At 36.4% G+C, this 22355-nt stretch overlaps 1 protein-coding gene across 4 annotated transcripts in view; it reads right to left on the bottom strand.

Moving 5' to 3' along the window:
* The window catches only part of RELN (reelin), a 577995-nt gene that overhangs the window by 103735 nt on the left and 451905 nt on the right, over positions 1-22355 (bottom strand). For all 4 annotated transcript variants that reach the window (XM_043965756.1, XM_043965757.1, XM_043965754.1 and 1 more), the window contains exons 32-40: positions 17215-17373; positions 16787-16975; positions 15813-16086; positions 10231-10371; positions 9943-10120; positions 4926-5010; positions 3682-3864; positions 1271-1442; positions 804-906 (exon numbers count right to left, since the gene is read on the bottom strand). In XM_043965756.1, coding sequence (XP_043821691.1) covers positions 804-906; positions 1271-1442; positions 3682-3864; positions 4926-5010; positions 9943-10120; positions 10231-10371; positions 15813-16086; positions 16787-16975; positions 17215-17373 — 1484 coding nt within the window. The remainder of the gene's footprint in view (positions 1-803; positions 907-1270; positions 1443-3681; positions 3865-4925; positions 5011-9942; positions 10121-10230; positions 10372-15812; positions 16087-16786; positions 16976-17214; positions 17374-22355) is intronic.

The raw sequence follows: 22355 nt of genomic DNA, 5'->3' as shown, positions 1-22355 counted from the left end.
CAGGTTCTGCTCCTTAAATTTTTCAATGAAATCTAACATTTTATTATGGTTTACAGAAATTAATTAATTTAAAATAGGCATCAATGAAAGCCACATTTCCATGATTAGGATATATTTTAAGTCAACCTCCCTTTGCTATGGAACATGTATGTTTTATGCTGTTAATAATGAAGACTGATAGTAAAATGCGACAGTCTGTGGTTACAAAGACTAAACCAGATTTTTAAAAAAATCCTGATTTACTATAAAGTATGAATTTCCTTTCATGAAAAATGGAAAAAAAATGCATGAATGTTAATGAAATATACTTGGCAAAGATACTTTAAATACTATGAAATTAAATGTAGAGCCACTTTGCTTGGAAAACGAAAGGCTTAAAATGGTTAATATTATATACATTTCTAACATCATAAAGGCTATAGTTACAATAAATTGTTCCAGACTCTAACTATAAAGAGTAATAAGGCGATATTAGAATTAAGTTTTTCATGAAATTTCTATAGTATCTCTAGTTACTTCTTCTAGCAACTTCTTTCTCCAATAGGTAGGGGGAACATTTCACAATACCAAGATTTAAATTTCTAAAATTTGACCTAAAATTGACCTTTATAAGAAGATGGTTCTGCATTTTAGAAAAAATAGATCATGGGTAAAAAACCAAAACCACCCAAACCCCAAAATAAACCTCCCCAAACCTGATACATCCTTGCAGAAAAATTTTTGATCATATTACATGAAATTATTTGTGACTTTTATTTTTCTAGAAGCAACCTCTCAAATTATAATTGAAGAAAACAGAATACCTCAAACTGGATAATTGTGTTCTCATTCACATTCAGATCCCGAGTTGTGATGGAGTGCTCACCAACTTCATTTGAAACAAATACCATAGCTGAATCTTCCTCACTATCAAGAAAGAAAAACAACATTGTATTCATATATTTAAAATACAGCAGCAATTTCTATAAGAGGAAATGTGGCATAGTTGAAGTCATGGACACATGGGCTCAAATCTTCCCTCTGACATATACTAGTAACATGATTATGGGTAAGTCACTTAACCATTCAGTGCCCCAGGCAAGTTTCTAAGACCATAAATTACCGATGAGTTCCTGATTTGCAACAGCAAGGAGAGTTTCCACAATCACAGTTCCCTATATTGATGAGATTAGAGGTTGGACTAAATAAAAAAAAAAGGAGAGGGGGGAAAATCAATTTATAATGGAGAAATGATTTTTAAAAGTTCCAAGTCTTTAAAATAAATACTTACGGTGCCCCCTTTGAAGAATATGGACAATAAAGGCCAATGTTACCACCAGGATAGAAAAACCAATTATCTTCTTTGGGTCCAAAGTCAAAGGTATCCAGGAGGATTACAGGATTGTTTATATTATTCCCATCAATAATAAAGTCATCAACAATCCAAATTTCTTCTTTCTTGCCTAAATGATTTTCAGATGAAGAAAAATTTCAAAAGTGAAAAATTAGTTTTGCCCCTTGGAAAGAATTCAGTAAGTTAAACATATGCTTCCAGAATTAAAAAAGAACATACCACAGCATAACATGCATGACAGCTTATTTGCAATGATTATGAGCAAAATATGTTGAGAATCTCATAACCATTTTAAGTTGACATAGCACAAAAAGGACTCACTAATTTCAGAATTCTTGTGATAGAAAACACATTTTGAAAAAAAAATGTTGTCTTTCATTTAAGAAAAGGATGTTATTGACCCACCAAGTGTAGGCAGGTATGACCTTTGAGTTGTTCATCCTCATTTTCTTGTCCCCACAGTGATCAATGCCCACTTTTGTAAAATTTCTCAATAAATTTAGGAATGTAGTTTATGACCATAGGAAATGAAGTGAGATAACTAGTAGAGTCACCAGTGATTAAACTCATCAACACGCTGTTTTAGCAAGTGGTGCCAATAGTCTACTAACATGTGGAAATAATATCTTTAATTATGTTGTCATAAAAAATTACACAGAAGAAAATTCCTTCATGTTACATAAAACTTTTCTTTCCCTAATAATTGTTATACTTTTTGGATTCTTTGGCAGAACTGTTTAGGTGTGTGAAACCCCAATAACCTAGTGAAACCTTGATCTTATTAATGTGGGCATTCCCTTCACTGGTGCAAGTTACAATCCATGCATACTCTCTCATCCTGTGCTATTCTTGTCAAGCATGTCAAGCCAGTCATAAAGAATATCCTTCATTGATCTTTCATCAACTCTTTGCTTATTCCAATAGATTTAATACTCTAGATCAGAGGTGTCAAACATGCAGACTGCATGCAGCTCACTCTCCAGTGCTACCCAATCAGACTGAAAGGTGATTGGGAAATATTTAACAAAATAAAAAAAAGATACAATAAGACATAGATATTACATTTTTAAACTTAATCAGTAAGTGGCTCACAGGAATCTTTATGGTGCAGGCTAGTGGTCCTCTTTTTTATTTGAGTTTGACACATGTTCTAGATCATGGGGCCTTTGAACTTATTTTTTTTTTAAAAGTTTTGATGACTGTTTCAACATATTTGGTTTCCTTTATATAATCCTGTATATTGTATCCATTCAAAGACATTATTCTGACAATTGATCCACACACTTCTCCAAATTGCCAGGGGGGGTTCATGACACACAAAAAGGTTAAGGATCCTAGACATTCTTCTATTTGCAGTGTAATTTTTTTTTTTAGTGAGGCAATTGGGGTTAAGTGACTTGCCCAGGGTCACACCCCTAGTAAGTGTTAAGTGTCTGAAGCCAGATTTGAACTCAGGTACTCCTGACTCCAGGGCCAGTGCTCTATCCACTGCGCCACCTAGCTGCCCCTGTAATTTTTTTAAATGCTTGTTTTAATTCTAGCCTCATTTGTTATAAAAATCACATTAAGAGACTCTATTTCATAGATGATACTTTAACACTTCCTTTAGCATTCTAGACTATTTATTTTTCTAGAAACCTGTGTAATAAAATTGTGTTTTTGTCATTTGAAGGCAATGAAAAAAGTGAAATGTTACTGAAATCTTCCTTTTCGTAAAATAGACAATAGGAGCAAAGTAGGAAAATACCATCAATTTGCAGGAGCATTTTGAACCACCATTTCAAACCTCCATTAAACTGTATTTCTTTCTGTGACATCTCACTGAAGAAACAAGACAATGCAAAATAGGATGCAATTCACATTTCACTTTTTAAAACAGGCAACTGCAACACTTAGTCTCAATAACTTTCTTTTCTGTCAAACTATGTGCCTATAATATTGTTTCACATCTTGAATGAAATTTCACACTTTGAGAAAAATACTCATATGCATACATAATTATTTCAGCAAAAAGTGAGATAGTGCTAAAAAGTAACATTTCAGTGCAACTGAAGTCCGTATTTTGGAATATGCTCTATGGGTTCTTCTTTGGCATTTACCATAGCCACATTCATCTCACAAAAGGAAACCAAAGCTTTTGAAACAATGAATTAGAATAGTGACAAGGTATTATATTTTCAAATCCAAATCACCTCAGCCATACTGAAGAGTTAATAATCTGATCACGAAACACCCTCATTTAGTTTGAATCTTGCACCATCATCTTAACAAAGACAAATGTCTCATTTAAATATGTATCCCAAATAAATGATCAATTCATGATCATAGGAAAAGAGGTTTATTTTTACCGTTATTGTAGGGTTGCCAGAGCCGGAAACGTGTGGCATTGGTTTGTGCAGTATATGGCAGGGGAACATTAATAAAGAGGACATTGGTTGTTTGAGTAAAGTAAAACTCATCCATCAAGTGCCAAATGATGCCCCCACTGATGGAGTACTGTAATAAAATGGAGTGAGATCTCTCAGGGGTACCTAGAATGAAGAGGACATAGGCATTAATATGTCACAGAAGAGGAGAAGCAACATGGACTAAGGTAATTTCTTTTCTTTTCTTTTCTTTCTTTTTTTTGCACCAACACAGGAAACCGCCTTCTCTCTCCCCGCCCCACAACACACACACACACACACACACACACACACACACTTCAAAACCAAGTTTCTTGGTAGGTAAGTCTCTCTTTATCAATAAGTTATCCTAAAGTATAGACCAGAGAGTACACAATGAGCAATAAGTTTTGACCAAGAGCACACAGTAACCACACATAAAAACTTACTCAAGCAAAACCAAACAAAAAACCCCAAAGATTTTTGGCTCATTAGAAAGACAGCAACCATTTTCAAAACATTTACCCAAATCCTGTGATACAGAAAGTTATTCCCAAAGCTCATATAATTTAGAGCTAGAAGGATCGTTAGAGGTCTAGTCCGACTCCTGCATGTGCTGTACATAGAGCACTGTGGAAGACACTGGGGAGATACAAAGTTTAGATAAAGTGTGGTCCCTGCCCTCAAGGAGCCTATGGATAAGTAGGTTAAATGGAAAAAGGTAGCATCATATTTCATAAAACCTAATTCATTAACATAAAAATCAGAATGTAATAGGGAAGAGTTTTGGGAAGATTTGTAAAGATTTGTTTAGAATAGCTCAAGAATGACTGTCCAAGATGCATTTTAGAGTAAAGTGACAAATCCTTCAAAATAGAAAGTGTCAGTGGAAAAGCATATGGAAATGGTGACAAAAATGAGCTATAGCAGAGCTAGAATTATCATTATAAGTTTATAAGATCAATCCTGGAAAAAAAAACCCTACATGAGATCCTCATCTGATAGAGGAGGAACATATTACATACTAAAAGTAATGCTAAAATAAACAATAACATTTGTGAATACTTAAGAGACTAATAATGTCAAATTTTCACTCTAACCATGGTGTATGGGCTATAAAGCCCTTCATTCTTATTGGGGGGAGGAGTTCTTTAATGGGCAATTGCAGGGGGAGGATATAAAGACATGGTTCCAGCTATATAGCTTACCTTTGGCAATAAATCGAAGTGAAAATTGGACATATAAGCTATTAGAACAATCTAAGTCTCTGGAAATGAGCATCCTCAGTCCTTCCTGAAAACAGAAAAATGTAGGATAAACTTATGTCATTTTCTATATTTACTTTCCTCCAAGTTGTTTTACTTAGAGGTATACTAAGAAGGTCCTGAAAAGATCAAAAACCCCCAAGCATGTAGTGAATTACAAATCCGATAAGTATTTATTTCAACCATTTTATTTGGATAAGTGGGGTTTAAAAAATTTTGGCCCACAAAACTCTTTTTCTCATAATGGCTAAAATTTCCTTTTACTCAAATAAATCTATTGTCTCAATGAAAAATCACCTACTTGCTATGAATTTCAAAAAGCAATACAAAAATGGTAGCCTTAAATATCTGTAAGATAAGGCTGGTAATAGTACCTAGCTCTTAAGGCTGCTATGGGCATCACGTGAAATAATCATATATATATATATATATATACACACACACACACACGTATACATATACATATATATGTGTGTATATATAGATGTATACACACACACACACACACACACATATATATATATATATATATATATATATATATATATATAAAATGCTTTGCAAACCTCAAGGCACCATCTAAATCTGAGCTACTATTATTATCTGCAGGAATAGTTAAGCATAAACTCTTTTGAACACAGCTAGATGTGAAAGGAGTAACATGCTAGGAGAAGGGAAATGTGCCAAGTACTTCTGCTGGATGCCTGAAGCTAATAGGTAACTTTTTTTCCCAGGGTTCCAAGAATTCCTACAAGCTAAGTACTATGCTTTGGCTCCTTCAGACAACCCCTGGGGCATGCATTCTGGCTGACTGAATAAACCCCTACTTCTTCAAGTTAAATAAGGCATAATTAAGGTTAAATTCTTATGCCTAGGCTTTAGTAATTCATGCAGAGAAGTTTTGGACTACCAGAAAGAGATTAAATTAGCTCAAGTAATTTTTCAGCTAATTTACTATTTTTGGTTACCTGGGCCTGACAATATTAAAGGGTGATTTCTTTCCAGGTCCATGGGATAGTTGTGAAGACCAAAAAAACTGTATCCCAAAATATAAACTCCTTACAATGGGAGTTATAATAACATAATCCCTTTTTGGTTCTTATAGAACCACATTTCTTTATTCTGTACAGTCTATAGCTTTTGGCCACAACTGCACTAAGAGGCTATTCAGTGATTCAGTGGTTTAGATGAAAGAGATACTCGAGCATTTTTTGGCTAGCTAGTATATGAGTACTTTCTGCTAAAAAATCTGCAAATTGGTAACCTTAGTGGGAGGCTTGGCATATTATTGCTATAAAAATATGTGGCCTTGCATTTTATGAGAAAGATGGATAATACAGTAGTGGACAGAGTGCTGGACTTGGAGTCAGGAAGACATGAGTTCAAATATGGCCTCAGACACAATAGCTATTTGGCCTTGGTCAAGTCACTCAGTCTCTAAGTTTCCTCAACTGTAAAACTGAGGTAATAAAAACACCTACCTTGGGGATTGTTATGAGGATCAAATGAGGTAATATTTGCAAAGTGCCAAGTATGTAATCTACACTTACTAGAAGCCTGTTCTCTTCTCATCTTCTCTAGTTGGATAGATAAATTAAGCATTTATTAAGTGCTTATTGATATGAGCTTAGGATAACTCAGAAGACCTTTCTCCTTTAAGAAGCAAAGCCAAAGGTGACCAGATAACAAGACAGACCAGTGGAGGAATTAAGGGACTTTTGAAGTTTAGCTTGGCCAATTAGATATCAGGACAGACATACCTAAAAAGTAAGGGGTGATAAATTCTGTACCACAAAAGTCAATTAGGCATGGCTACTACCTGATTGGAGCCAGGAGACAGAGATAACTCCAGAGGTCAGGACTATCATTCCTAAAAAAATAATCCCCCTTGGGGCAGCTAGGTGGCGCAGTGGATAGAGCACCGGCCCTGGAGTCAGGAGGACCTGAGTTCAAATCCGGCCTTAGACACTTGACACTTACTAGCTGTGTGACCCTGGGCAAGTCACTTAACCCTCAGTGCCCGGCAAACAAATAAACAAAACGTTATGTTCATTGGCTATAGTCTTCAGGAACCTAGAGTTGCCCCCATATCATGATAAAACAGCAGGGTAGAACTTACATTTTTGTAGCTATTTTATCTTGACTTTTACAACATATTGTTGGTCATGTCTGATTAATACGATGATGTCCTTGGTAAGGAACATAATCTCCAGTTATCACATTGAACAATATTAGTTTTATAAGGATCCATTTTATGCGGAAGTTTCCAGGAATCAATTTTATAAAAAAATTAGAGACTTACTATGCCAGAGAAAGAACCTTCTTTGTACTTGAAGTTCAGTATCATGTACTTACTTAAAATAATATCAGGGGATTGTAGATTGAAAGCCACAAGGGACCTTAGAGATCATAATTTTATGATAAGGAGCTCAAGTCCAGAGAAGTTAAGGGATTTGTCTCGGGTCACATATGTAGTAAGATGCAGAAGAAGGATTTAAAAACAGGATCTCTGACTCCGAAACCAACAGTCTTTCTATCCAGTGCTTCCATATGACAGCTTAATATCTAAGCTGGTCCAGCTGAGTCTTTCCAATCCCTTATGTACCATTATATTTTGTACTTTAATGTTGACATGGGTACTACTTCCTTGGACACAGATTGTGACCTTTTCGCAACTGAATTAACAATCTTCATCAACTATTGGGGATAAACCAATCTTTACATGGGGATATCTTTCCAAAGTCTGTTGCTGGGTCATACTAAAAGCTTTTCCATCTTGGTAATATCAATCACATCATGTGCTGTATAGGCATACTATGCTTGGCATACTATAGGCATATTATACATACATATTTACATGACCTTAGCAAGTCATATAATTTCCATGAGCCTTATTTTCTTAATCCATAAACAAGGATATTATTTGTTACTAGCCACCTTCCATCATTGTTTTGAGGAAACTTTGCAAACTTGAGGATATTATATAAATAGAAGACTTCATTTTTATGATATCCTCTAGACCTGTGAGTTACAAATGTGCAGCTCATCAGCATCAATGGAGAGAGTTTCCAAATTATGAATTCCCTATACCAGTGAAATAGGAAATCATATATTTTCAACTACAGTGTCACCTTTACCAAATTAGGATATTAAGAGAGGACATATGTTACACTCTCTGTGACTACATTTCTCTTTTTCTTATCTCATTTATAAAACAGGTTGTCCCCCAAATCTTAGTGCTTATTAATTATACTAATAATACTAATTATACTAATAAACACTAAGACTTTGGGGACAACCTGTTCACAATTAATTCATTTGGTTCAAACCTAAGCAAAAAATAGATTGTTTTAATTATTTAAACCACTATTAAAAGTAAAAAGAAATTATATGATCTTTTCATTCTTAAAGAATAAATTAAAAAAGTATACATTTCCATGTCTACATATTTAACATATGGAGACCATATTTGCAGACCTCACTAAATTCTACAAAGCTGATAATAGAATTTACATGGAAAATACTTGGTTGTTCTTGTACATGGATAGCTGAAGGAAGGATAGCTGTGGCATGTTTAAATCCTTACAAAAATGAATGTGTTTAACACAAAGAAAAACTTGGCCTAGGACAGAAGAGGATAATAAAGTGAAAATATAGAGGTTTGTCCTTCTTCACTTTGGTTTTTTAATAAAGTTAAGAGATTCGGATCATGATAAAAACAGAAGCTTACACTTCTATTTTCTTGTCAATTTCTTCACAAAGAAAAATCAGGAAAGGCTCACTAGAAATGTTAATTAAAAGCTTCCTTAGCAAGACTGAAAATATAACAGCAGTTTTCACTTTTAAACACATCCTTCTCTCCTACTTGGCCCTTAGGGATTTTTACACTCCAGGGTGCTAAACATGTTTCCTTCTCATCATTAAACACCTTGGAAAAATTCTGGACACAAACAAGGATTATTATAGGCATGAACTTCTTATAATTGAAAAAGTTCTAGGGTGTCTAATTTTCTAAGTTGTAGGTGTTAATCATCTAAGGTAGTATAGAATTTGGAAGATTTTTTTTTTAAAGATTTCATTTGCACACCTAGATTAACAGCTTTCCACATGCTGAGAGATCAGATACAGCAAGAGTTCAAAGAGGAAGTTTTATCAGGTTAACAAAAGTGCCTCACACAAATATAATACAGTAATCATACAACTTTGTTGAAACACAAATATATAATAAGATTTTAAAATTTCTTGGAACTCGCCTTAAATATTTGTTTTTTATTCATTCCTGAAATGATAACATCAACAACAATAATGCTTGCAATTATATAGTGCTTTAAGGTTTGCAAAACATTTTATAAATATCATATTTTATCCTCACAACAACCCTGGGATGCCTATTATCCTCATTTTATAGATGAAGAAACTAAGGGAAACAGAAGTTAAGTGACTGGCTTAGAATCACACAACCAGTAAGTCTCTAAGGCTGGATTTGAACTTATTTCTTCTTGACCTGACTTGAATTTCCTGAAACTTCCTTACTAAAATAAACTATAAGACATTTCATTCTGGGAAAATTACTTTCTCTCAAATAAGGAAACAATTAAAAAAAAGTCAGAGAACTTTCACAAGAAAATAGTTTGCATTATAAATTAAATATATATATAACATGTAAAATGTTATATCCCAGGAGATAATCTAGATTAAAAACAAATATATTCTTTTTCTTCAGTAGTGAATGTGAAAGCTCTAATTGTTGAAAGCAGAGAAAAGTAGCATGTTTAAGTCCTTATAAAAAAATGAATGTGTTTAACACAAAGAAAAACATGGCCTAGGATAGAAGAGGATAATAAAGTGAAAAGTAATGCATACCATTGCCCGAAATCATTAAAAAACACATTCTTGTGAATGAAGAAGGAAAAAGTCATAATTAGAAACATTAAAATGCATAACTAGAATCTTATCTGACCCCTTTAAAGATGAGCGAAGTTCCAGATTTAATGGTTTCTCCATTTAGATTTCCTCTCTCTGCACCATAGACTTCAGGCCAAAGATCAGGATGTAAGTTACCATTGAAGTCATCTTTAAGAACCGAAGGCAAAGGAGCAATAGGAACACAGTAAGGCCCACCGAAGCCTCTATCACACCTAAGGAAAAAAAAATAATTAGGAAAAAGTATTATTGCTGAGAAAAGTAAACATTTATATGCCTCAATCTGGTTTTTGCAATAGGAACAAAAATATTTTTGACTACTTACACACAGTGTCCCAATTCACAGATTCCATGCCCTGAGCACATCCAAGGACACCCAGATGCCAGTACAACATTATCAATAGCCCAGAAATCAGCGCCAGGTGTATAGTTTGACTGAATCCATCTGAACCTTGTTCTGGGAGAGCTAGGCAGAGAAGAGTGCTCATTCAGCTTAATGAAAGTCATATCTATAACAACAATGACTTTAATAAAGTTCTCTCCTTAACCTGACACTCTCTATAGTTTTAATTGCTCCAATTAAAAGTAAATTCCTTAAGAAATAGCAGAATTTTTTCTATGTTTCATCCTAGCTATATCAAGTGAAAACACAAAGTAATTACTTCATTTAGTCTTTACCAGAAACACACGCATGCACTTTTTTTCCCCCAGGGCAATGAAGGTTAAGTGACTTGCCCAGGGTCACACAGCTAGTAAGTGTCAAGTGTCTGAGGCTGGATTTGAACTCAGGTCCTCCTGAATCCAAGGCCAGTGCTTTATCCACTGCACGACCTAGCTACCCCACATGCATGCATTCTTATGAGATAAGTTATGACCAGGGAGTGAACTACTGTAAAGGAATACAGACTATCCTCTCAAATGACTAATAATCCAGAAATATATTTATAAACTGGATATTTAGAACTCACAAGATATTTTCCCAGAGAAATGATTTTGTAAATGGTAGTTACCCAGAGCAGTCCCTAAAAAGTTATTTAACTCAAAATGTGCCTACAGTATCGTGCTAATAAATATATATTTTCCCTATTTTTTACATTAGAAGGGTATGCGAAAGCAGGATATTTTCCCCAAATTTGCCTTTTTGTAACTTCCACCCATTACTCCTAGTTAGTTTTTACCTTTAGGGCCAAGCACAAGAAGTATAACTTTTCTTTCATACGATTATCCTTAAAATACAAATGGTACAGTGGCTAGAGGTGGTACAGTAGATAGAGTGCTGGGCCTGGAGTCAGGAAGACAGATCTTCCTGAGTTCAAATCTGGTCTCAGACATTTACTAGCTCTGTGAGCCTGGGAAAGTCACTTAACCCTGTCTGCCTCAGTTTCCTCATCTATAAAATGAATCGCAGAAGTAAATGGCAAACTACTCCAGTACCTTAGCCAAGAAAACCCCAAATAGGGTCATGGAGAGTAAGACATGCCTGAAAAATGCCTGAACAACAGTGGCTAGAATGCAGGACTTGAATTCAGTAAGAACTGAGTTTAAATCCTACCTCAGACATTCTCTAGCTGTGTGAACCTGGGCAAGTCACTTAACCTGACTCCACTTCATGATCTTTAACATGAGACTGACAGTACCTGCTTCACAGTGGTGTTGTGAAGATCAAAATAGTTACCATATATAAAGTGCTGTGTAAACCTTAAAGTGCTATGGAAGTGCTAGCTACTGTTGTTGTTCTATCTTCTCTTATCTGGGATAAAAATCCTCCTATAGCAAAATGATGTGGTGGATAGAATGTTAGAATTATAAGATACTTGAAATCCTGGCTGCTAATCCTAACTTTGATGCTCATTTTGCCACTGAGCCTCATTTTCTTCATCTGTAATATGGGGATAGTATAATCTATGCTACCTACCTAACATGGTTGAAGATGTGTACTCAAATGAGTATGTGAAACAACTTTGCCATATTACAGTGCATTATGATACTAAGGCCCTTTATTATAATGACTGCAATCATCTGGATGGTCTCCAGTTGAACAATGACATTCGTAAAAGGTGTTGTCCAGAACCAATCAAACATGATATTTCAGATGTGTTCAGACCAGGGCAGAGTTCAGGAAAATTATCATCTCCCTAGTTCTGTATACTCTGCCTCCAAGATCATTGTTCAATTGTTGATTCATATCTGACTCTTTGTGACCCTGTCTACCCTAATACTGTCCATGGTGTTTTCCTGGCAAAGATACTGGAGCAGTTTGCCATCTCCTTCTCAAACAGAGGTTAAGTGACTTGCCTAGGGTCATGCAGCAGTATGTGTCTGAGGATGGATTTGAACTCAGGTCTTCCTGACTCCAGGTCCAGTGCTCTATTCACTAAGCTACCTAGCTGTCACTTTAAGATTACCTTTGTTTTATTGGTTACCACATAATCAATCAACCGATCTTTTATTAAATATATATTATGTGTCAGATATTATGCTAGGCACTGGGGATAGAAAATCAAAAAATAAATAGCCCTTGTTCTCAAGTAACATGTTTTTTAGGGGGAGACAACATGTACATGTATAAATAGTTATAAAATAAAAATATATGTGTTTGTAAAAAGTATAAGAACCAGGAGCTGGATGGTTCAATCAGGAAATTCTTCTTGTAGAAGGTGGTAACTGAATTTTGAAGGCAATAAGGGAGTCTAAGAGGCAGCAGTAAGAAGGGAATATGTTCCAGGGATGGAGGACCATCAGTGCAAAGGCATCCTCCTCAGACACTTCTTAGCTGTGTGACCCTGGGCAAGTTTCTTAAACCCCTGCTTGCCTCAGTTTCCTCATCTGAAAAAATGGGAATAATAACAGCATCTACCTCCTAAGGATGTTGTGAGGATCAAATGAGATAATAATTGTAAAGCATTCAGCACAGTGCCTGGCACATTGTAAGAGCCATACAAATGTTAGCTATTATTATTAGTATAGGAGAAGACATCTCTCTTGGCCAATCACTTCCCAGGCAGGTGTGAATTGGGGAATAAAAAGATTGTCCTCACTTGTTGAGTAATCATATACTTAGGATTGTCCTACTCAAATGAGAAAAGGATTTTATAACATTTTATTAGATAGGATTCCTTCAGAAATGATAGAATGGATTTAGGGGAAACCAAGTTTCCAATAGGAAGAACAATAACCAGGTAAGAGGAGGGAGCAGGAAGATACATGAACATTAAAAAGACAGAGACGGGAACATGACCAGATATGCAACTGAAGAATGGGAGACATGAAAAGTTAGTCTGAAGATAGTGTTAAGCTGTAGCATCCAAAAAAGAGTATAAAGGGGACTCTCTAAAACTAGAGGTGGAAGAGGGTGATGGAACCATAAATGTACTATGCTCCATTTTCAAAGAGTCTTCTGGAGTGTAGTTCATCTTGAACTGGGGGGTAAGGTTTATAGACTCAGATAGAAGAGATTCAGCTTCTTCAGTGACCAGAGAAGCTCTAGGCTTAATTGGAGGAAGTAGGTGTAAAGTAGGAAGGCAGCTAGATGGTATAGTGGATAGATAGATTGCCAGGCTTGGAGAGTCAAGAAGAACTGAATTCAAATCCAGGTTTAGATACTTACTAGCTCTATGACCCTGGGAAAGTCACTTAACCCTGTTTGCCTCAGTTTCCTCATCTGTAAAATGAGCTGAGAAGGAAATGGCAAACCACTCCAGTATCTTTACCAAGAAACCCCCAAATTAAAAAAAAACAACCCAAATGGTGTCACAAAGAGTCAGACATGACTGAAATAACTCAACAACAACAAGAAGGAAGATAGTAAATACAAATACAAATACAAGAAAAGCAGGCTGAGAAGGACTTGGGTAGGGAAGAATATGTACTCAGGGTGCTGGACGAAGAGGCCCAGATCCAAGGGATGTTTAAATAAGACACATCCTAAGCCATACACAGCTGGGCTCTCAAAGAAAGTTTTGTATGTTTATATAACTATTACCTGTTTGTAGTTAGTATCCTAGAGAATCATAAGAATTCCACTAGTGTACTGCAACCAACTGCATTGTGTGTGATAGCATGAAAACACATTAATTCCTAAGCAGGCATGCAGGGTAAAGGGGCTGTTGTCCCAAGATTGTAATCTAAAATGCCAGTGGTGGCAGCTGACTCTTCCTCACAATAGGTACTTGCCCATTTGGATTTCCTTCCTTCCTTCCTTCCTTCCTTCCTTCCTTCCTTCCCTCCCTTCCTTCCTTCCTTCCTTCCTTCCTTCCTTCCTTCCTTCCTTCCTTCCTTCCTTCCTTCCTTCCTTCCTTCCTTCCTTCCTTCCTTCCTTCCTTCCTTCCTTCCTTCCTTCCTTCCTTCCTTCCTTCGTATCTATCTATCTATCTATCTAAGGTTAAGTGACTTGCCCAGGGTCACATGGCTAGTAAGTATGGATTTTAACTTTAAATAATTTATATTATATATATATATATATATATATATATGATCATGGAATTGTATGGTTATAGATTTAGAGCTGGAAAGGACCTTAGAGGCCATTGAACCTAACCCCCTACATTTACAGATGAGGAACTGAGGCTCAGACAGGTGAACAGACCCAATGTCACAAAGCTAATAAACGGTGAAGTATTTGTACCTAGGTCCTCTGACTCAAAATCCATTGTTTTGTCTCCAGTGCCCTGTTTGGGAGCTGGAGAAGTAGAATAGAAAAAAAATCCTGAGTTGAGAGTCAGTGGACCTGAGTTCTAGTTCTTCTTTGCTAGCAAGCAGTTGTATGGCTTTGAGAAAGTCATTCCAGCACTCTAGGAGAGTAAAGTGAAGTGGGTGGAAGAGCTGATTTCTAAGGCTTCTTCCTACCATGAGATTCTCTGGGATGGGTTTTGATTCTGTGTGACACAAGATCAGATTGTCTCGATGCTGACACAAAAATCAGAAATGTGGTTCTTAATGTTATGAAATTATCTTGCTAGCATGAGCAAATGCTACCTGACTTTATGGACAGAGGCATCATTTCCTATGTTGTGGTCACATTCAGGCATGTTAGTACTACCGCATGATGTGCTAGGTTAGGTGCAAAGTTCTCTTTGATATAGTATTAAAGTATGACATTTCATTTAAACCTTATACCACTTATTAGGGTCATTGTTAACATTTTTGGAATTACATCCTTGTTAACATTTCAGCCCTACACCATGGATGAAACCAGGAAAGATTTCAAATTTAATAATAAAAAGTTTGGTTTTGCCAATTCATTTCTGCAACTTGGTTGATGCACCTGTAATCCACCAGCATCCTAAACCAAGAGATGCTCATTGACCTAGACTCTGGGAATAAGTACAAGTAGCCAGAAATAATATGATTAGCTAGGGGTAGTTGGTCAGTCAGTCAGTAAGCATTTATTAAGCACCTTTTGTATGTCAGGAGTTGTGCTAAGCAATCAGTCTGGAATATATGTGAGGAGAGAAAAAAAGAGACAGTTGTCTCTTGACGGGCTCTAGCCTTTAAGAAGTGGTATCAGAGACTAAAAGAGATTACGTCTACTTTCCTCTACGTTGTGCTTTACTATGTATGAGAGAGATACGTTAAGTGTCAGCCTGGGATGTGGGCAATACTCATTTGCATCTTTGCTTTTGACAATAACTTGGCATTAAAAGAATGTTCAATCTGCAGTCATCCATGTCAACAGGAAGGCTTAAGGAAGTGGAATTTTCGAAATCCTTTAGTTGATTGCATTACATTTAAATCCATTTAGTAATGCAATCTAAATTGCTGTGCACCCCCTTCTCCCACCCACTGAGCATATTCCATATGTAATTATCAAGAAAGATTCATAGATTTCCCCAGGGGGTCACATTTTTTTTTCAAATTAGATGAGTGCAGCTTAAAGTTCTGACATGTAGCCAACATGATAATTCTCACATGGTAGAGAGTGGAAGGTAGACAGTGACTCGCTTCCAATTCTGGAATCTTTCCGAGGTGTAAATTGAACTTTCTGTGTAGTGCAGACAGCCAATAGTTGGAGGAACACACTCTTCAGTGACAAGATGCCAGTCTCTCCCATTGTTTAGGGAATACTGGAGTTGGACACCGTGGGAGTCACTGAAAGGTTTGGAGCAGCCCATGCTCAGCTCAAACTGGATAAAAGTGGAAGCCATCACGTGAAAATCCCAGGTCTCAGCATATCGAAGTTTTCCTTAAAAAAAAAAGTGGGGGGAAAGGAATCAATACTTTTCAGTCTGCTTATTGAAACTCTATGTTTGTAGCTAAATTTTCAGCTAGAAAATAGGAAAATTATATTCTTAAGTATATCATATTTGTTTTGATTTCCGCCCCCCAATTCTCATCAACTCATATTTTATTTGTATGCCAAGAGCACAGTGGTATGAGTTGCTAATTTAAAATGCTTTACTTCTAATATTATAGACAATAGCAGGCCTCAAGTTAGTAATTCTACAAGTTAAAAATGGAGGTTTTTGAATAGATTTAAAGGAGGCAATTATGGCAGAGTAGAAATATCACTGGTCCAGGAACTAGAGGACCTGGGTACAAATATCACCTTTGATGATTACTACATGAGTGATCTTGGGCAAGGAATTTAATGTCTCAAGGCCTCAGTTTCCTCATATGTAAAATAAAGGGGTTGCACTAAGTGGTCCAGTTCTAGGTCTATGATCTTATGATATTTGTTCTATATTTTAAAAAGACTTAGTCATGCCATTCCATTTCTTGTGAAAGACAAACAACACGATGAGCAAGCTATTGTAATATTCAAACTGGGTCTTAGAAGTACACTTTGCTCCAGGCAGTTGGGCATAAAGCTCTGCAATATGTAATTTCTGTTTAAATCCTATTAAGACACAGTCCCTGTGGTGAATCCCATATTCTCCCTTTACCTATGCTTTCACTGAATGTCAGAGCAGTATCCATAGAGAGACAGTCAATATCTACTTGACCTCCTTGAATTCTATACCAATTGGCTTGTAAATCTATAGAACCATCAAATTTATCCTTAAAACCGGTTTGAGAGCTGTCATTCATTCCTATAAGGACATCATCCAAGGCCCACTGTGCTGAGTGCTTTCCTGAAATTAGATAAAAATGGACAGTTAGTAGAATGCCATTGCATAGCCTTATTTAATATATCTCATAAATATGAAGATCATATTGTCTTGAAATGACACGGAAATAAGAAATGCATGATTGTTGATATAATTAGGTCACTTTTCTAGCAATATAGAATATAAATTGCCATTACTGATAGATATAAATTCTTAGATGAATTAAAAAGGACCAATCAAACTTTTGGTGCATTGTAGCCTACCATGTTGGGGTTGCCACCATCGAAAAGCTGTAGCAGATGTCTTGGCCTCCCGTGGCAAATCTATGGAAATGATCTGTGGTTCTAGAAAAGACATGAAGTCCAGCTCTCGCAGTAAATGCCATAGTATTCCATTATCATTTGAATACTGAACTACAAGTCCTGGATAAAAGAAAAGAGATAAATCTAGTTACTTGGATGTTTACCCAGCCACCACCTTGATCATAACTTTGCCTGGATATTTTCTTCTTGCTTGGACTTTTAGTTCTAATTGTTTTCTCTGCTTCTTTTTTCTCCCATTTCTAATCTATCCTTCTTCACAAAGAGGCCAAAATAATATTGACTATGCCACCTTTAGAAGCTCCCCATAATTCTGTTCTAACTAACCTTTTGTAAAATTGAAAATAGACTTTAATTCTATTTTGCTAAGACTTAATCAAACTACATTTAATATTTCCTTTCACAGTTTACTTTAATTTCTATGATAATACTTTTCAGACTAATTTTGCTCAATCCATGGTCTAACAAAATGATTACATTCCATTTTATGTTTCTGTGCATTGGCTCAAGTTGCCTCCCCCCTCCCCCCCATATTTAGAATTAATTCTCTCTTCATCTTTGCTTTTCAGAATCCCTATCTTCTTTAAAATACCACCATCTTCTTTAAGCCTTCCCTGGTCCTCTTAGTTCAGTGTTTTTTTCCTCCTTGAATTTTCCCAGAGAACTTTGATTTCTGCTTTGCCCTCATTCTATTGCACTTTATATTATACTTGCCTATGTACATGTTATAATTCCACAAAAGAATGTAAGCTTCTTGAGCACAGGAATTATGTTATTTTTATCTTGGTATGGAAACCAGAATATTTTCCTGGTACCTTCATGATATCAGAAAAAAAAGAAGCAAACCTCCAGCACATAGGGTTGGCTCCCTATGGTAAACCTATGGAAAGGAGTGGACAAGAGTGGCACAGGATGGGAAAGGCCTGGATGGTTTGCGATCAGTGTCATTGGAGGGAACTTCTAATCTATAGGATCATGGATCCATTTAGGTAATTGAGTACTATTGCCTTTTGAGGAAAGTAACATGAAAAAATTCTTTACATTAAGTGGTTAGGAACTTCGATTTCCAGAAATATCTGTATTTTTAAAAAGAATCTGAGGTTTCTTTCATCTCTAGAGTCATGATCCTGAGTATGATAGACAAGGAGAGGGTAATGATGAATATAAACGAATGCATCATTCACAGAGAAATTTCAGCTGGGGAGATATTTTTGAGTAGATGAGCCTCTTACTACCCCTTGAATCAAATCACAAAGGTGACCACCTGCTCTGCCTATATGCAAAACTGTTCCTAATTACAATTCTGTCCCTAAGGGAAATTTGAAATTCTGAGGTTGCTTCTGAATCCTTAGAAAAAAAGTATATTACTTCAAGGATCTGTGATTTGGTCAACATGCTTACTTTCTCAACTGACACAGATTGTAGTCCATCTATATCTCCAAATACAGTCTTTGGGAATTGCTGTGGAGTAAAAAAACCTGATGGTCCTGTGACCATGGTCACATGATGTTGAGCAGACTGAATTTAGCAACCTCCAATGACAGATCACAACATGTCACTAGTCCTGTATAACAGTGTTCTAACTATATTGTAATTTTTAAAATGGATAACCAACAAATGACATATATGAGAGCTCTGTATGAGCCTGGCCATTTAGCTCATCAAAACAAAACATTTTTATTCAGCTTGGCAGAATTTACTATAATTTGTATTTAGGAAATATCGAGACTACTTATCGAACTGAATGACAAGATCTTGCATCCTGTGGCATGGTATAGGAGAAAGAGCAGAGTATTCAGAGTCAGGAAACTTGATAACCTGGCTTCACAACTTGGCCCTGCAATCTTCAAGCTATTGGCTTTTTTGTTTGTTTGTTTGTTTTTAGCAAATAATTTCACTCATCTGTGCTCGAATTTCCTCATCTATAAAATGAAAATGTTTGCAATAAATAATTTCTCTGTTTTCATCTAGTACATTCTAATAAGATGTCAATAGCATATCAGATGATTGCTTTGGCAAAGTATATTTTATTGTTGTGGTTGTATTTTGGATTGTACCTGCAATTTTACTGACATAGGAAAAGCCCTCTCCCATGGCAGATAGTCACTTACTATGCAACTGTGGCTCTCTTGATTTAGCATATCATCCTATTTATCCCTTTTGTGTTTCTCATGGGGAAAAAACCCAACCTCTCTATACATGAATTGGTGCTAGTAAGAATAACTGGGGTACTAACACTTACTAGCCTTAGGAAGATTGAACTTGATTCATTAAAAATTGAGGCAACCATCATCATCAAAATCACAAAAGAGATAAAGGTATCTTCTAGAATGCTAGAGAATAGGTAAGGAATAAGATCGCTCTACTCCTATGGCTGTGACATTGACAGGATTCTCAAGGATAAAGTGAAAATCATATTCTAAGGGAGCAGAACCAGGATGAAACACACAGAAAACCAGAAGTGAATCTGACTTCTATCCTTTTTCCATCAGATCAAGGAAACATACCTGGGCTAGGCTACCTAGCAAAAGCTTCAGTATCCAATCCTAATCTCGGCTCAAACTATGTCTTGAGTTTTACCAGTTATGGCAGTTTGGTTGAATGTATCAGTTCCTTCCTTCTAATGTATCAGTTCCTTCCTTCTCTCTGTTTCTCTGTCTCTGTCTCCCTTCCTCTCCCCCCTCCCCTCTCTTTCTCTCTCCTATCTTCATCCTTATGGCTCTTTCTTTCTTTCTTTCTTTCTTTCTTTCTTTCTTTCTTTCTTTCTTTTTTTCTTTCTTTCTTTCTTTCTTTCTTTCTTTCTTTCTTTCTTTCTTTCTTCCTTCCTTCCTTCCTTCCTTCCTTCCTTCCTTCCTTCCTTCCTTCCTTTCTTTTTCTTTCTTCCTTTCTTTCTTTCTCCTTCTTTTTTCAGCAAGATTTGGCCTCCATATCGGAGGCTGGAAGTATAGACCTGATCCCACCCTGGCTGGCATGGAAGCTTTGACCTAGTCCATTTCTGACCTGGGATAGTTTTCCATTCCTTAGGGAGGCTGGCAGCCCCATGCTCTTGCAGGCTCACCATATAAATGCCAAACTTAGCCAGATTGGCCTATTCCACCAAAATTCAAAAATCATGGACTCAAGAGTCCTTTGTCAGGCACAGCTTACCTCAAAAGTATGTATTACAGAAGTGTGCCACCATGCCCATGTTTGACACAGTAACATTTTTCAGTGAAAGTTTGGCCTGCCTTAGGACTCTTTAGATTGTAATACATTTTAGAAAAATGAAATAAAAACAACAGGAAAGAGTTATCAGTGGATAAATAATCCAGGTAATAACATGGAAAATAAATGTTGATTAATAAGCATAGAAATCTCACTGGCTATTTCATTCTCTAGGGCAAAGTGCTCTAGGACAGTCCTAAAAGTTGTCTCTTACTAAATTAACCCTTTCAGGAGCATCATATTCAACCTTAGGCAGCAGCAAAGCCCTGCAGAAATAAACCAGCCCGTTATAGGGCATAATCAAAGAAGCCACACTCTGCTAAGTGTCAATGTGTGGATAAAACACAAGGGAGGGAAATGGCAATATTCATTTTATCCCATTTGCTGATCCTCATTAGCTGTGTCATTGAACACATTGTATGTCGGAAGAAACCAAGCAATTTTAGCTCATCTATCGACTGTTTTAAGACATGTAAAACATCTCTTTTTACACTGCAACTGCATCTGTGTTCTGCCCAGTCTTAATGAAAATAGCCCAATTCTGATTTTAATTCCAAATATGCAGATTGATGCTTTAGCTTGAGTAAGCCAAAAATCTTTACTTTCATCCCTGTAAGAGATTTGCCCTTGGATTTAGCAGATTTACATTTTAACAGCCAGTTTTCCACAAAAGACTGAGAAGTGACTGCAGGATGCAAATTACACAGAGGGAAGAGGCTTGGAGTACAGGGATTTGAGACTGGTTGAGAAAAAGTTGCTTGCTTCCAACCTTCTCCTTCAGGCAGTATTCCCTACAGTTTCGATCACACCTGCTACTATATCAGAGGTAGCTATAGCGTTGAGACCCACACTATACAGGGGTCCTTTTTACTAGAGGATACTTCTGCTCTCTCTTCCTGACTAAGAATTCTTCACCTAAAGTCTGTTGTTTAAGAACAATTATGAATTATGTTTCCATTATTTAAATGGAACATTGAAGAAGAAAGATTAAAAAACAAACATAAATATATACTGTTCTTCCTGTCTGAAGAAGAGGCTACTGAATTTATTTGAATTCACAGCATCAATCAGTTAAGAGATACTGGCTGAGCAGCTGCTACATAGCTCTTATTCTCTTCATACAATGGAGGTATTATCAGTAAGACACAACATTGAATGCTTTGAGGAATACAAAGAAATATAAAACATGGTCCCTGCCCTCAAGGAGATTATATTATATAGTTAGTGAGCTATAGACATGAAAAGATCATCAAATATGCAAGGTAATGAATGATAAGTGACAAAAACAAAAACAAAGAGGGATCACTTTAAGCCTGAATGCACCGAGGCAGCTCCGTGGAGGAGATGGGACTGCAGTTAGATCTTAAGAGACAGGTGGGATCTGGATAGGTAGATAGGAAGAAGGCATATCTGTGGAGAATGGAGAACGAAATAGGGCAGAGCACAAGACATGTTCAGAAGAGAGTGAACATGGCCAGAAGGGGTTTTGTACTGGGAAATAAAGCGGAAAAGATTCATTTGGGTGGATTGTACAAAATCTCAAATGGCAGGACAAGGATTTTGGACTTTATTCTGTAAATCATCAGAGGAAATATGGCATGGGGGATAGAGAGCCAGTTGAGGAGTCAGAAAGATTTGGGTTCTACCTATGACACATTCTAGCTACACAACCCCAGGCAAGTTAATTAACCACTCAATACCCTGAGCCTCTATGATGTGTTTCACAGAAAGTGCCAATTTTCATTGGTAGGGGCAATTTCCTTACTGGGAATGTCTGATCACAGTGAAATCATGGATCAAATCCTATCTCGTCCTATTGGGAACTATTGAAGTTTTGGAATGGTGGAGCGATAGGAAAGAAACCATATATCAGGAAGATT

Source organism: Dromiciops gliroides, chromosome 5 (assembly GCF_019393635.1).
Source record: "Dromiciops gliroides isolate mDroGli1 chromosome 5, mDroGli1.pri, whole genome shotgun sequence".
NCBI lineage: Eukaryota > Metazoa > Chordata > Mammalia > Microbiotheria > Microbiotheriidae > Dromiciops > Dromiciops gliroides.
This window is presented reverse-complemented; position numbering and strand designations above follow the sequence as displayed.